Source organism: Pagrus major, chromosome 20 (genome assembly GCF_040436345.1).
Source record: "Pagrus major chromosome 20, Pma_NU_1.0".
NCBI classification, from domain to species: domain Eukaryota; kingdom Metazoa; phylum Chordata; class Actinopteri; order Spariformes; family Sparidae; genus Pagrus; species Pagrus major.
Genome location: NC_133234.1, coordinates 26,698,990 through 26,713,293, shown reverse-complemented (window position 1 = coordinate 26,713,293; position 14,304 = coordinate 26,698,990). Strand labels below are relative to the sequence as shown.

Here is a 14,304-nt window from a genome sequence, read left to right as displayed (position 1 = left end):
ATGTTCAAGATGGCGGAATAAACAGCACCAACTGAGTTCAGCGCCCGTGTATTTTTATTATAAACACAATTCAGCCAGCGGCAAGAAGTAAATATTACATTCATAAGTGCAGAAAAAATTCTTTGAAATAAAATAAGAGTTAAAAAGTTTGATGGGAATTGAATGCAACACGTTTGTGATTTACGAGCAGCCCCTGAATGCACCATGTAACAGCAGGAAGTTCCTCTGATCACTGCAGGACCACCAGGAGGGAGTCACCCGGTCCAACAAGAGTCCGACCAAAGTTGTGTTAGAGACGAGGAGGGAGTCTGGTCTGAAGGGATCGGTATCATTTGTCCTCTTGGGGACAGGACTGACGATAAACAGGTAAGTTCAACATGTCTGACTCTTTATTGTTAGTCAGGTTCAAAGTGAAAGTGAAAGAGATGAAGAAAGTTTTCTGTTGGTCACTTCAGTAAAATGTGTCGCAGTATTTTCTAGTTTCATGACTGACATTCTCACCAAACGTTTGGAGGGAGACTTCGGTAATAGTAATATAATAATAAGTAATATAATAATAGAGTCATATCTCATTTTCAGTTAACATTAGGATTGGACTGAGTTGATGACTTCAGTGAAGTTGGTTTTAAGTTGGATATTCGACAGACATTCGCAAGCCACTCCCACATTTCAAGTGCACCCGTATTGCAGACTTTACAGTAAACACACGGAGAAGACGGCTACAGCGTCCGACTTCCTGTTTTCAAAATAAAAATGTGGGATATTTAAAGCAGAGATACTGTGTTTAAAGCTATTGAGAAGCTATTGAGCTAAAATGCTAATATTTACATATAGCCTAAAAATTAATAAAAATTATGAACAGATGTAAAATGTAGAAAAAAGGTGTATCTCATGCAGCCCGTGTAGTTACATGATCCCACACTGATTTTGAGTCAATTGATCACATGACCTGGAAGCTATTGAGCAAAAATGCTAAGATTTACATATAAAAATTAATAAAAAATATTTAGAGATTCAAAATGTAAAAACAAGAGGTGTATCTCATGCAGCCAGTGGAATAACATGATGCAACACTAGTAGGGCTCCAATGATTTTATTGTAACATAAACATGTCCCTTGTTTCTATTGGCATAAGGGACATTTCCAGGTTTTGTCCTTGGCATCCTCTATGTCCATGGACAGACATGAGCCATGGAACCACCGGTCGCAGTCATCACATTGGATCTGTTTAACTGAAAACAAATTATATATATATATATATATATATATATATATATATATATATATATATATATATATATATAAATATATATATATATATATATATATATATATATATATTTTTTTTTTTTTAATTTATTATTATTTGATACCTGTAACATATGAGGTGGACGACGACATGTTTAGTCACTCTGGCGACATATTTATTCTGCGGTCTCAACATCAACACAGTAACAACAGCACACAGCTACAGTGCCACCTATGGACCAAACTGAGTATAGCACTTCTGGTACTTCAATACACTACATCTCCCTTTTTCAAGATTGTTTTTTTTTTTTCAATGAGAATAGTAACACAACAGTTATGAAAAAACAGGTAATGTTATCTTCAACCTTGTTCATCAAAAGCACTGTAAAACATAATATAGTCTTAATTAGACTCAATATCCAACCAAAATTACCATCCGATTACTGATCAGATTGCTTAATAAAACTTCTTATTTTCTTGCACATCAGCAAAACAAATTACTTGACATAACTTTATGTATTTCAAGTGTAACAAAACATATGTGCCTTGAAGTCATGACTGAAATGGAAAAGATTAAACTCGTTACACAACAGCTCAAGGTGTATAACACTGTGTGAATATATTTCTTTTTTTTTTTTTTATTTTAATTCACACAAACCTTAAAGGAACTTGGGGCAGGATCTGTGAAATTATAAACATGCATTTTAAGATTTTTAATGGTAATGGGTGATGAAGCGTTCAAAACCAAAAAGAATGAGCCCACCCACGTATCTCTCCATTGCCTTGAACAGGCTGTGTGCTGCATAATGTACTGCAATTCGGGCCCGAATATCCCGCGCAGTCCTGCGGACGTGACGTCAGATGACACTGAATGCGCGTCCTCGACCGGCTTTCGACTTGGATACAGGAAGTAAACAAACGCAGCGGACCCAAACTAGTGTCTGGGTAGTAATGGATTCTGCTACAGCCAGCAAACGACCCACCACCACACAAAGTCCACTAACAAGTCACACTAAGAAGAAAACAAAGGTTTTAACAGCGGCATGTTGTGAGTCAAAACAAAATTACGAGCAAAGCCGGGCTGGCACCTGAATACACATCGGATACGTGTTGGACTCATGGAGGCAGCTTCAACTTGAACTGGGACTGAAAACAGATGCTGACATGGCTCATTTCCTAGTCACCAGGTAAGAAAACAGTACAGGTCATGTTTAGAGCTTGATTTGAAAATCATATGGGATCACCGAGGACTGGAGTGACCTAACGTGCAAAGTAGCGTTAGCTGCTAACATGTAACTTAGTCACCGCTGTGTAACACTGAATAGTTACAGACTGCGGATTTTCCACGGTCCTTTAGTCTGAAACCGAATAGTTAGAAATATGTCCCTTTATATACGGACCGAAAGCCCGACCTGTTATCCGGGAGGTGACATTAGCAGCTGGCTGTAGCCACAGGCTAACGGTTTGTTTGTGTCTGTGTAGCAACATTAGCCGCTAACACACAGCGATCCCGTATCAGAGACGATCTCTCTGTCCCCCGATTTGCTGTCTTTGCTTTCGCCCGTGCCTTCAGACTGCATCAACCGTAACTGTAAATCGCTGCGCTTGTGTGTTGCTACACACAGCAAGCAGCTTCCCGGCTGCTTCATGTGCAGCGGATCAGACCAACGCAAAGGGGGGAAGCCTCCTGCGTCACGTATCGCCGCGATGGGCAAGCTTTTTTTTTTTTTTTTTTTTAAATAAAAACTTTATTGAACAACTTTCAGTTACAGTCATAACATTGACTTGGAAAATACAAAACAGTCTGGCATCACATTAAGGCACTTGACCAAGCGTCAAGCGTCTGACGAACAGGGCTGAGACGGCATCAGCTGCACTGTTGTGAAGAGCTCGTGCGCGCTCCCACGCAGGCTCGGCTGATGGCTGCAGTTCCCCTAACGGCCGCAACGGCTGGCGAGTCACTATTGAGTCTTATTTCTTGATCCTGCCCCAAGTCCCTTTAAATCAAACATTGAAACAAACCCATATCAGTCCTTAAGTCAGCCTGTTCTGGTTAGACGAAATAACGCTGAGGCACTCTCACAGGCCTTCCACAGCGTGTTGTTTTTACAGGGCTGTTTGCAGTATTGTCAGTCACCACTTTTGGACTTGGTGGTGCAGTGGAACAGTCTGGAGTAGGACCAGGTGAATCAACACTTGGCAAAGTGTCATGTGGGACATGACATGACTGCTCTGATGAAGTGTCAACAATCCCTGGGAATGAAGTCTCTTTTGTTTTGAGCAGGTGTCTGCGATTCCTCCTGTACACTTGTCCACTTGGAGTTTCCACTATGTAGGATCTTGGCAGGTTGTGTTTCTTTACCACCGTGGCTGGTTCCCACTTGCTGCCTTGCCTAATCCTCACATTTTCTCCATCTCTGAGATCCGGCAGTGCCCTGGTTCCATGGTCAAAGTATTGTTTCTGTTTTTTCTGCCTCTTTACAAGGTCACTCCTGGCATTTTTGTAGACAGCTGGCTGCAATAATGTCTTTGTCACAGGCAACTTTGATTTGAGCCGTCTCCCCATGAGCATTTGAGCAGGTGAGAGACCAACCCCGCTCAGTGGTGTATTCCGGTATTCCAGCAGGGCGAAGTAGGGGTCACCTGCGCTGTCCTGTGCTTTTCTCAGCAGGTTCTTGACCGTCTGGACAGCCCTCTCGACTTGCCCATTTGACTGTGGAAAAGTCGGACTGGAGGTGGTGTGTCTGAAACCCCACTCGGCGCTGAAATCCTTCATCTCCTGGCTCACCAGCTGTCTGCCATTGTCTGAGAATAACTCGTCCGGCACTCCATGCCTTGCAAACATCGACTTGAGTCCAATGATGATATGTTTGCTTGAGGTTCCACTCAGTTTGACTAGCTCTGGAAACTTTGAAAAATAATCCACACACAGTAAAAACTCTGCATCATTGAAGTGAAACAAATCCACACCTATCTTTGCCCATGCTCTCTCAGGCACTGGATGTGACATGAGTGGTTCTTTTGGATTACTGTTCTTGTGTGTGTTACATACAGCACACTGAGCCACAACTTCCTCTATCTGTTTGGCCATGCCCGGCCAGTACAGTACATCACGGGCTCTTTCTTTACATTTCACCATGCCCATGTGTGACTCATGGATTTTACTGAGCATTTCACTCCTCAGTGTGTGTGGAACTACTAACCTTGAGTTCTTGAATATGAGTCCATCCACATAAGCCAGTTCTTCTCTAAATGTCCAGTACTGTCTGATGTTGTCTGGAAGATGTCTCTGTTTTTCTGGCCAACCACTCTGAATTGCTTTGGCGACGAGTCCTAACACAGCATCTTCTTCTGTGGCTTTTCTGAACTCCTGCAATTTCTCTTCTGATACTGGGAGTTGGTGGTTGACAAAGTTTACTTCCAGTTCTTCATCAAGGAGCTTCTCATTGTGTTCATTCAGAAACACTCTGCTTAGAGCATCAGCGATATGCATCTCCTTGCCTGGTTTGTATTTGACATCAAGACTGTACCTTTGTAGCCTCATGAGCATTCTTTGCAGTCTGGCTGGGGCGCTGAGGAGTGATTTTTTGAATATCACTTCCAGTGGCTTATGATCACTTTCAACATGGACCCGTCTTCCATAAATATATTGATGGAACTTCTCGCAGCCGAACACTATTGCAAGCAATTCTTTCTCAATTTGGGCATAACGTTTTTGACAGTCAGTTAATGCCCTGGAGCCATATGCTACTGGCTGTCCTTCTTGAAGTAGCACCGCTCCAAGACCCTCAGAGCTTGCATCCACAGATAGTGTAACTGGCTTGTTGACATCATAGTACTTGAGTACTGGTGCTTGGCTGACAAGAGCTTTAAGTTTATCAAAACTCTGTTGTTGCTCTGTTCCCCAATGCCACTCCACATTTCCATCCAATTTCCTCAGAGGGGCGCTTATGTCTGAGAGGTTAGGGATGAATTTTGAGAGGTATTGTAGCAGTCCGGTGAACCTCTGGAGCGCTGCTTTATCCTCTGGTGCAGGCATGTCCTGAATGGCTCTGATCTTTTCAGGATCAGGCTTGAGTCCCTGCTCACTGAGCACATGTCCAATGTAAGAGATTTCAGTCATTCTTATCTTACACTTACTTCTGTTAAGTTTCAGATTGATGCTGCGGAGGTGTTCCAGCAGCTGCCTCAAACGACAATCATGCTGCTCAATGCTCTCTCCCCAAACAAGGATGTCATCTATGACATTGACTACACCCTCTAGCCCTTCTAGGTGTCTGGCTATGCACCTCTGAAACACTTCAGGTGCTGAGGATATACCAAATGGAAGTCTTTTCAATCGATATCTACCAAATGGTGTGTTGAATGTACACAGGTGAGAGCTTTCTTCGTCTAGCTGGATTTGCCAAAACCCATGGTTTGCATCTAAAACTGAAAAGAATTTGGCATTTGGCATTTCAGCTACCACTTCTTCAATTGTGCGCAGTGGGTGATGTTCTCTCTTAATGGCAGTATTCAGATCTTGTGGGTCAATGCAGATCCGAACTTTGTTAGGTTTTGTTACAGTTACCATACTATTCACCCAATCAGTAGGTTCTGTTTGTTTGGTTATCACACCTAAGCTTTCCATTCTTTTCAGTTCAGTTTCAATTTTTTCTTTCATGGCGACAGGCACTTTCCTGGGTGCATGCACGACTGGAGTGACTTCTGGATCTGTCTTAATGTGGTATACTCCTGGTATACAGCCTAATCCAGTGAATAGGTCCTCGTATTCACCAAGAATGTCACTCTCCGTTTTAAGCACATGTAGTCTCTTGACAAGACCCATTTCCTCACATGACTCTCCTCCCAGAATTGCAGGTGCCTTGTTCTTTATGACTTCAAACTCCACATCATACTTTTTATCTTTGTACTGACATGTCAACATGACTTTTCCTTTAGCTTGAATGCGCTGGCCTGCATAAGCAACAAGCTTGGAATGAGATTTGCTCACCTTTTTGTCCACTCTCAACTTTCTGAGGTCACTCATGGAGATGACGTTACAATCAGCTCCCGTATCCAGTCTGACCTTCAAAACTTTTTTGTTGACAATCAGATTTTCATGCCACTTTTCTTTCTTTGCATCCACAGTATTAACCTGTGAGACTGGGTGGTCATGTCTTCCTGCTTGGATTGAGCCAATAAAGAATTCTTGGTCATCTGCCTCTGCTTTGTTTATTTGTTGCACTTTATGGTTGTCTGTGTGTCCTCGTGAGTTGCACATTTTTGCATAATGATTTTTCCTGTAGCAGGCTTTGCACACTTGTCCGTAAGCAGGGCATTTCCTCGGCTCGTGCCTGTATCCACATCTGTTGCAGTTTCTTTGATTTGTTGTCTTTGACGTGGCACCATTATCTTTCTTTTTGTCATGTTGGTTTTGCTTGGTGACTTTATGAACAGGAATTTCAACCTCCTCATGCAGACTTTTTAGCTGACTACGGCTTAACTCACTGGCTCTACAAATGTCTATTGCTTTGAGTAGTGTGAGGTCAGGTTCTCTCAGTAGTCGTCCTCTTACTTGATCATCCAAGATTCCACACACGATTCTGTCCCGGATCAGTGAGTCGGTGAGATGCTCAAACTCACAGTCTTTGCCTTTATTCTTTAAATCAGTCACATATGCATCAACAGTTTCTGATTTGCCTTGCACTCGTGTGAAGAATAGGTGCCTCAAATACGTCACATTTTTCCTCGGCTCACAATGTCGGCGGAACAGTTCTTTCAACACGTCGTAATCATCGACGTCCTCATCGAAGTCAAACGTGTTAAATACCTTTATTGCTTCGTCCCCGGCCACATGCAGGAACGTGGCTCTTTTCACTGCGTCAGACTTTTCTTCGATTCCGCTGGCGACAAGGAAAAGTTCAAACCTCTGGATCCAGACCCTCCAATTTTCCGCTAGATTTCCTTCTAGACTTAGTGAGGTCGGCGGTTTCATCTGCTCCATTTTCGTTCCTTTTTCTGTCTGTCTTAACTTTTACTCTGACACCATGTAACATATGAGGTGGACGACGACATGTTTAGTCACTCTGGCGACATATTTATTCTGCGGTCTCAACATCAACACAGTAACAACAGCACACAGCTACAGTGCCACCTATGGACCAAACTGAGTATAGCACTTCTGGTACTTCAATACACTACAACACCTAAACCTTATTATATTTTTTTCATGGCTATATAACAATTCAACATGTCTTTAACTGTTTTTCAATTACTCACCCATTGTACAATGGCAGTTCCTGGTCCTGGTGGCTTGAAGGTGGCACACATAGCACAGCAATTTTGATCATCAAAGACTAAAAAAAAAACCCATTTATTTAATTATATATACCTCCTATCTATCTTGTTTTTGATTTGTATGCTTAATTCACTGCATATTAGCGGTTTGGAAGGACGAGCTGCAGATGTATGTTAGTGGTTTGGTGAAGCCATTTATTATCAAACAGTCGTGTCTGCTCTTTTTAAATCATAATGACAGAAACAGAACAGAAACTACCCAAATGACCCTGATCAAAAGTTTACATACCCTGGAGGTTTTGATAACATACACACAACTTGACACACACGGGTTTAAATGGCTACTAAAGGTAACCATCCTCACCTGTGATCTGTTTGCTTGTTATCAGTGTGTGTGTATAAAAAGTCAGTGAGTTTCTTTTAAAGTGCCTCTGATTAACCCCAAATAAAGTTCAGCTGCTCTAGGAGGCTTTTCCTGACATTTTCTTAGTCGCATCTTACAGCAAAAGCCACATGGTCCACAGAGAGCTTCCAAAGCATCACAGGGATCTCATCGTCAAAAGGTATCAGTCAGGAGAAGGGTACAAAATAATTTCCAAGGCATTAGATATACGATGGAGCACAGTGAAGACAGTCATCATCAAGTGGAGACAATATGACAGTGACATTACCAAGAACTGGACGTCCCCCCAAAATGTATGAAAAGACGAGAAGAAAGCTGGTCAGGGAGGCTGCCGAGAGGCCTACAGCAACATTAAAAGAGCTGTGGGAATTTCTGGCAAGTACTGGCTGTGTAGGACATGTGACAACAATCTCCTGTACTCTTCATATGTCTGGGCTATGGGGTAGGGTGGCAAGACGGAAGCCTTTTCTTAAGAAAAAAAACATCCAAGCCCGGCTAAACTTAGCAAAAACACATTTGAAGTCTCCCAAAAGCATGTGGGAAAATGTGTTGAGGTCTGAGGAGACCAAGGTTGAACTTTTTGGCCATAATTCCAGAAGGTATGTTTGGTGCAAAAACAACACTGCACATCACCAACAGAACACCGTACCCACAGTGAAGCATGGTGGTGGCAGCATCATGCTTTGGGGCTGTTTTCCTTCAGCTGGAACTGGGGCCTTAGTCCAGGTGGAGGGAATTATGAACAGATCCAAATACCAGTCAATGTTGGCACAAAACCTTCAGGCTTCTGCTAGAAAGCTGAAGATGAAGAGGAACTTCATCTTTCAGCACGACAACGACCCAAAGCATTCATCCAAATCAACAAAAGAATGGCTTCACCAGAAGAAGATTAAAGTTTTTGATTGGCCCAGTCAGAGCCCAGACCTGAGTCCGATTGAAAATCTGTGGGCTGATGTGAAGAGGGCTGTGCACAGGAGATGCCCTCGTAATCTGACAGATTTGGAGCGTTTTTGCAAACAAGAGTGGGCAAATATTGCCAAGTCAAGATGTGCCATGCTGATAGACTCCTACCCAAAAAGACTGAGTGCTGTAATAAAATCAAAAGGTGCTTTTATTTTTCCCCCTAAAAGATTTCAGTTTGTTTTTCAATTGAGTTGTGCAGGTTAAAGGTCACATTAAACTTGGAAAAGGTTCTGAAATGATTCATCTTGGTCTCATTTTCTTACATCACAAAAACTTGACATTTTAACAGGGGTGTGTAGACTTTTTCTATCCACTGTGAACAGATAAATAAAACCCTGTCTCCCAGTCCCTGTGGCAGCGTGGACGGTTTTGTCTCTCACTCATTTCCGATACCTGAATCAAAGGTTGGACACTCTATCACTGTATCTGTACATATGCTGTTGTTTTTTTACCAACAGGAAGAGACTTGTCCTCAGGTGACATGGCGGTGGCTGCTCTGGGTCGACCTTTCACTTTGGGAATGCTGTACGACGGTCGGAAAGATGAGCTGATTCCAGGTAAATCTTGATGTTGACTACAGAAAAGTAAAATCAATAATTAAACTGGTATCTACAGATCTGTTGGACTTTAATCATGAAGTTATTATGTGTGACTGTAGGTCACAGAGGAGACAAATACATACAAGACTCTCTCATCTGCATAGAAATGGATGCTGTTTGTGTTGGTGTGATAATATTTACGATGTGGAGTAGATGGCAAAGGACCCAGTACAGAACCTTGTGGTACTCCCTTATTTATCCCAAAGATGTTTGAGACCATCGGAACAGGTTGCCTGTGTTCTGTTGGACACATATATTTTATTGGTTTAAATGATCCACATCAGCTCTGTTTCATGAGCTCTACTGAATCTTACCAAAGGGTTTTGCTTGAACACATACTCTACATCTTTGTCTGTAGGTTCGACTTTGTGGGATGAAACAACTCTACAGAACAACACAGTCAGGAGTTCTCAACGTGGTAGTGAATTTGATATAACTGCATCTGACTCCATTGAAACCAAGTCCTCTCTGATGGATATTGAAGGTTCTCTGAAGGCCAGTTTCCTGTGTGGACTGGTTGAAGTTGGAGGATCTGCCAAGTATCTGAATGATATGAAGAAATTCAAGAATCAGAGCAGAGTGACGTGTCGGTACAAAGCTACCACACACTTCAAACAGTTATCAATATCTCAACTTGGATCCATGAACACCCAACAGATAGATGTCATCAAGAAGGGCACGGCAACACATGTAGTCACAGGAATCCTTTATGGGGCAAATGCTTTGTTTGTGTTTGACAGTGAGATGTTAGAAGCCAGCAGCGTTCAGGACATCCAGGGCCACATGGAGGCTGTGATCAAGAAGATCCCCAAATTTGATGTTGAGGGTAAAGTTGACATCAAACTGACTGAGGAAGAAAAAAACCTGACCAACAAATTCTCCTGCAAATTCTACGGAGACTTTATTCTTGAAAGCAACCCTGCATCATTTGAAGATGCAGTGAAGACCTATGCAGAACTTCCAAAGCTGCTGGGAGTGAATGGAGAGAAGGGTGTTCCTCTGAAGGTCTGGCTGACTCCTCTGAAGAATTATGACCCTACTGCAGCTGAGCTGGAGAGAGAGATCAGTGTGGGATTAGTGGGGAAGCTGCAGGATGCTCTCGAAGATTTAAGAGAAATACAAATGAGATGCGACGATTCTCTGGACGACACAGTGGTGGAGAATTTTCCACAGATCAAAAAAATATTAAACAAGTTCCAAAAATGTTGTGATCGTTACGTATCTAACCTCAAGACGAACATGATGAAGAAACTTCCCTCCATCCGTGAAGGTAAAGAAGACGAGAGCTCAGTAGAGAAACTCCTTGAAGACAGAAACGAGTCACCATTCAGTCATGAAAAACTAGACAAGTGGCTGGATCATAAAGAGAGAGAGATCAACGTCATCAGGTCCTGTGTGGAAATGATGGAGGGAACAAAGATCGTCCCAAATCAGTCAGAGCTGGACAGAGAGGTTCTTGCTGCAGGTGTCGATGATGCTCTCTGCTTCGTCTTCACCTCCCTGCAGAGTGCTGACCCCGGCCTGGATGACATGGAGAAATACCTGCATTCACTGAGAGGAAGTACCAATGAAGTCCCATGGTACTACTCAGATGAAGTTTTAACCAAAATGAGAAAAAAAGCCAAATATTTCCAAGATATTGCCAAATCTGTGAAGAGCAGCAGCAGATTGTGTTTCCTGGTAGCGGCCATCGCAAATGAGAAATACACCGGAGCAACCATCTACCACTACAAGAACGGCATTCTGCTCACTGAGGATTTCTCAAAGCCTGACATCACTGATGTGGAGACTGTCACAGACAGAAGAGATTTAATCTGGTGTAAGTATTTTATTTTCACTGTAAGACAAATCAGAACAAATGAGTCTCCTTCAGAAACCTGACTGCTCATTCCTTTTATTACTCTCAGACTTCATTTGAGCTTTTCTTAGAAAAGTCCTGCAGATTCTCTCGGCGCCGACACTGAAACTGATTTATAGACTTCAAGTGAAATGAGCGACAGTACTGTGGATGCACAGTGGTTAAAGAAGTACTCAGATCCTTTAATTAAGTAAAAGTACCAGAACAATAATACAAAATGACTCCATACAAGTTAGTCCTGCATTCAAAAGATGACTGTAGTAAAATGATACAGCTGTTATCAGCAAAACATCAAAGCATCTGAAGCAGAAGTAGATACTTTTATATATATGTGTAAGAACACAGCTGGACGGAGGCTGAGCTCTGAGAGTTTAATGACCAGCGACTGCTCCACTGTAACTGTTGGCTACATGACAGTCAAACATCATCAACTTAAGTTGGAACTGAAAGTATCTCAAAGTGAAATATTGACTTTCCACCACTGTCCATGAACAGTACGTAGGAGCATGTGACTGAATGTTCAAATATATGAGCCTATCCTTTCAAATGTCTTCATAATAATCCATAAATGTATTTTCAGTATGAATTGTGATCACGATCACGTCTCGTTCTCTCCATCAGACGCCTGTGATCTCACTCTGGACCCAGACACAGCAAACAACAAGCTCACTCTGTCTGAGAGGAACAAGAAGGCGACACATGGAGCAGGACAACAGTCGTATCCTGACCTCCCACAGAGATTTGATGTTTGGACTCAGGTTCTGTGCAGAGAGGGGCTGACTGGGCGCTGCTACTGGGAGGTGGAGTGGGAAAACAATTTTCGATTTGATGTTGCTGCAGGTGTTTGCTACAGAGGGATGTCAAGGAAAGGAAACGGTCAGCAGTCCATGCTCGGACAGAATAAACTGTCCTGGTGTTTAAAATACTGGCAGTATTCAGGTTCAGCAACTCTCTATGCAGATCATGACAATCAGCTACATGATTTGCCTGTTCCTTCTCCCTTCAGCCGTCTGGGAGTGTATCTGGACTGGCCTGCTGGCACTCTGTCTTACTATAAGGTCTCATCTGACACTCTGAGTCACATCTACACCTTCCACACCAAGTTCACTGAGCCTGTTTACCCAGGCTTCTGGCTTTGGGGGGGAACCAGCGTGTTTCTGTGTCTGTAAACTTGTCAGCACATGATTCAGTTCAGATTCAGTTCAGTTCACTGAAATCACTGATTCAAATGTTTTGATAGTGAAGCGTCATCATGTCAGTCACATAACAATGTCAAATAATATAACGCTTCTTTATGTTTGAGGGTCTTTAGTGCACGTCATCATGTTTGAGTATCTTCTTTTTTTTTGAACAATGTTTTTATTTTATTTTGCATCATTCATTACAGTGCAGGTAACGTACAAGTGCGAATAGTTATCCAATGAATGACACTGTAATATTACCCCCCCCCTCCCCCCCAACACATACACACTCGTTCTCTCTCTTATACTCATAGCTTAAGATTTCTAAAAAATTATATTACAATGTTGATACCAGATACAAATTGATGGTACCTTAGCAAAAATAAAATGAAATAGAAAGATAAAAAATAAGAATAAATACAGATAACAACAAAATAACAAAATGAACCTGAATTCTCCAACTGTAGAAGCTCTGCTATATCTTCCTTTTTTATAAAGTCGCTGGATGGTTTCCAAATTCCTTCATACACACCCAATCTATTTTTTAAAATATATGTTATTCTTTCCATTGACATACACTGTGCCAAACATTTGATCCAAGCTCCTATTGTAGGCACCGCAGTTTTCTTCCAATTCAGAGCTGTCGGACGCTTTGCCTGTAATACAGCAGAATTAATAAATGTGTATTCTCTGTAGCTCTCAGGTTGAGGTTTGCTGGATACAAATGTAACAGAGTCATGATTTTATCCATCACCTCCCTCCAGAAGTTCTTAATCTTGTCACATTCCCAGATACAGTGTCTAAATGTTCCTTTAACCTCATTGCATTTAAAACATGTATCAGGTCTATCGTTGTTGTATCTATGAAGCTCGACAGGGGTTATGTAGGTCCGCATTAACCAACTGTATTAGAGTAATTTTAAATTAGTGTTGGCTGTTTGTGCTTGAGCCTCCTTACAGGCTTTGATCCAATCATTGTTTGAAATGTCCACTTTTAATTCTGCCCTCCATGTATCAAGTTTGGGTGCTGATGATTCATTAGAAGCGGATGTTAGCCAGTTGTATATTAATGAAATCCAACCTCTGTTAATACAATTGTTAGTAATAATTTCCTCTAAAGATGAAAGTGCAGGAATTGCTAATGACTTGTTTTGCATAGCAGAAATAAAGCTTCGCAATTGCAAATATTTGAAGAAATGTTTTTTTGGGATATTATATATATGTATGAGAAATTTCCTCAAAAGACAATAAAACATCTTCCTTATACAGGTCAGAGATTTTACTTGGCCCTTTCTTTGCCCACAATTTGAACCCAGCATCCAGCTTGCCTGGTTTAAATGAGACATTACCCCAGATTGGGCTAAATTGTGACAGGGAGTTTAATATTTTCATGTGTTTCTTTACCTCGCACCACACGTTAACCATAGTCAGTATTATAGGATGAACTGTATTCTCTCTTAGGTATTTTAATTCAGCTGAGTACAAATATAAATGAAGTGGTATCTGAGCATATTGTGCTTCTATGTCCATCCATGGGGTCTTGTTTACATCAGAAAAGTAGAATCTCAAAGTGGTCAGCTGTGCTGCGAGGCAGTACCAATCCAGGTTTGGACATTTCAACCCCCCTGCGTCAAACGGGAGATACAACAGAGACAGGCGAACTCTGGGACATTTCTTATTCCATATACATTTTCTGATGAGTGGTGTTATTTTCTCAAACGTCCCGTCAGGTGGCGCCAAAGGAACATTATGGAATAAATATAAGAATTTCGGT

The 14,304-nt window shown here is 41.8% G+C and overlaps 1 protein-coding gene across 1 annotated transcript; it reads left to right on the top strand.

Annotated features, from left to right (window-relative positions):
* Positions 1–208: 208 nt before the first annotated feature.
* LOC141015603 (neoverrucotoxin subunit beta-like) lies at positions 209–13,717 on the top strand. The gene is made up of 4 exons (XM_073489734.1): positions 209–366; positions 9,352–9,450; positions 9,851–11,311; positions 11,972–13,717. Exons 2-4 carry the CDS (start codon positions 9,375–9,377, stop codon positions 12,517–12,519), a joined length of 2,085 nt encoding a protein of 694 aa, XP_073345835.1. The 5' UTR covers positions 209–366; positions 9,352–9,374; the 3' UTR covers positions 12,520–13,717.
* Positions 13,718–14,304: the final 587 nt, after the last annotated feature.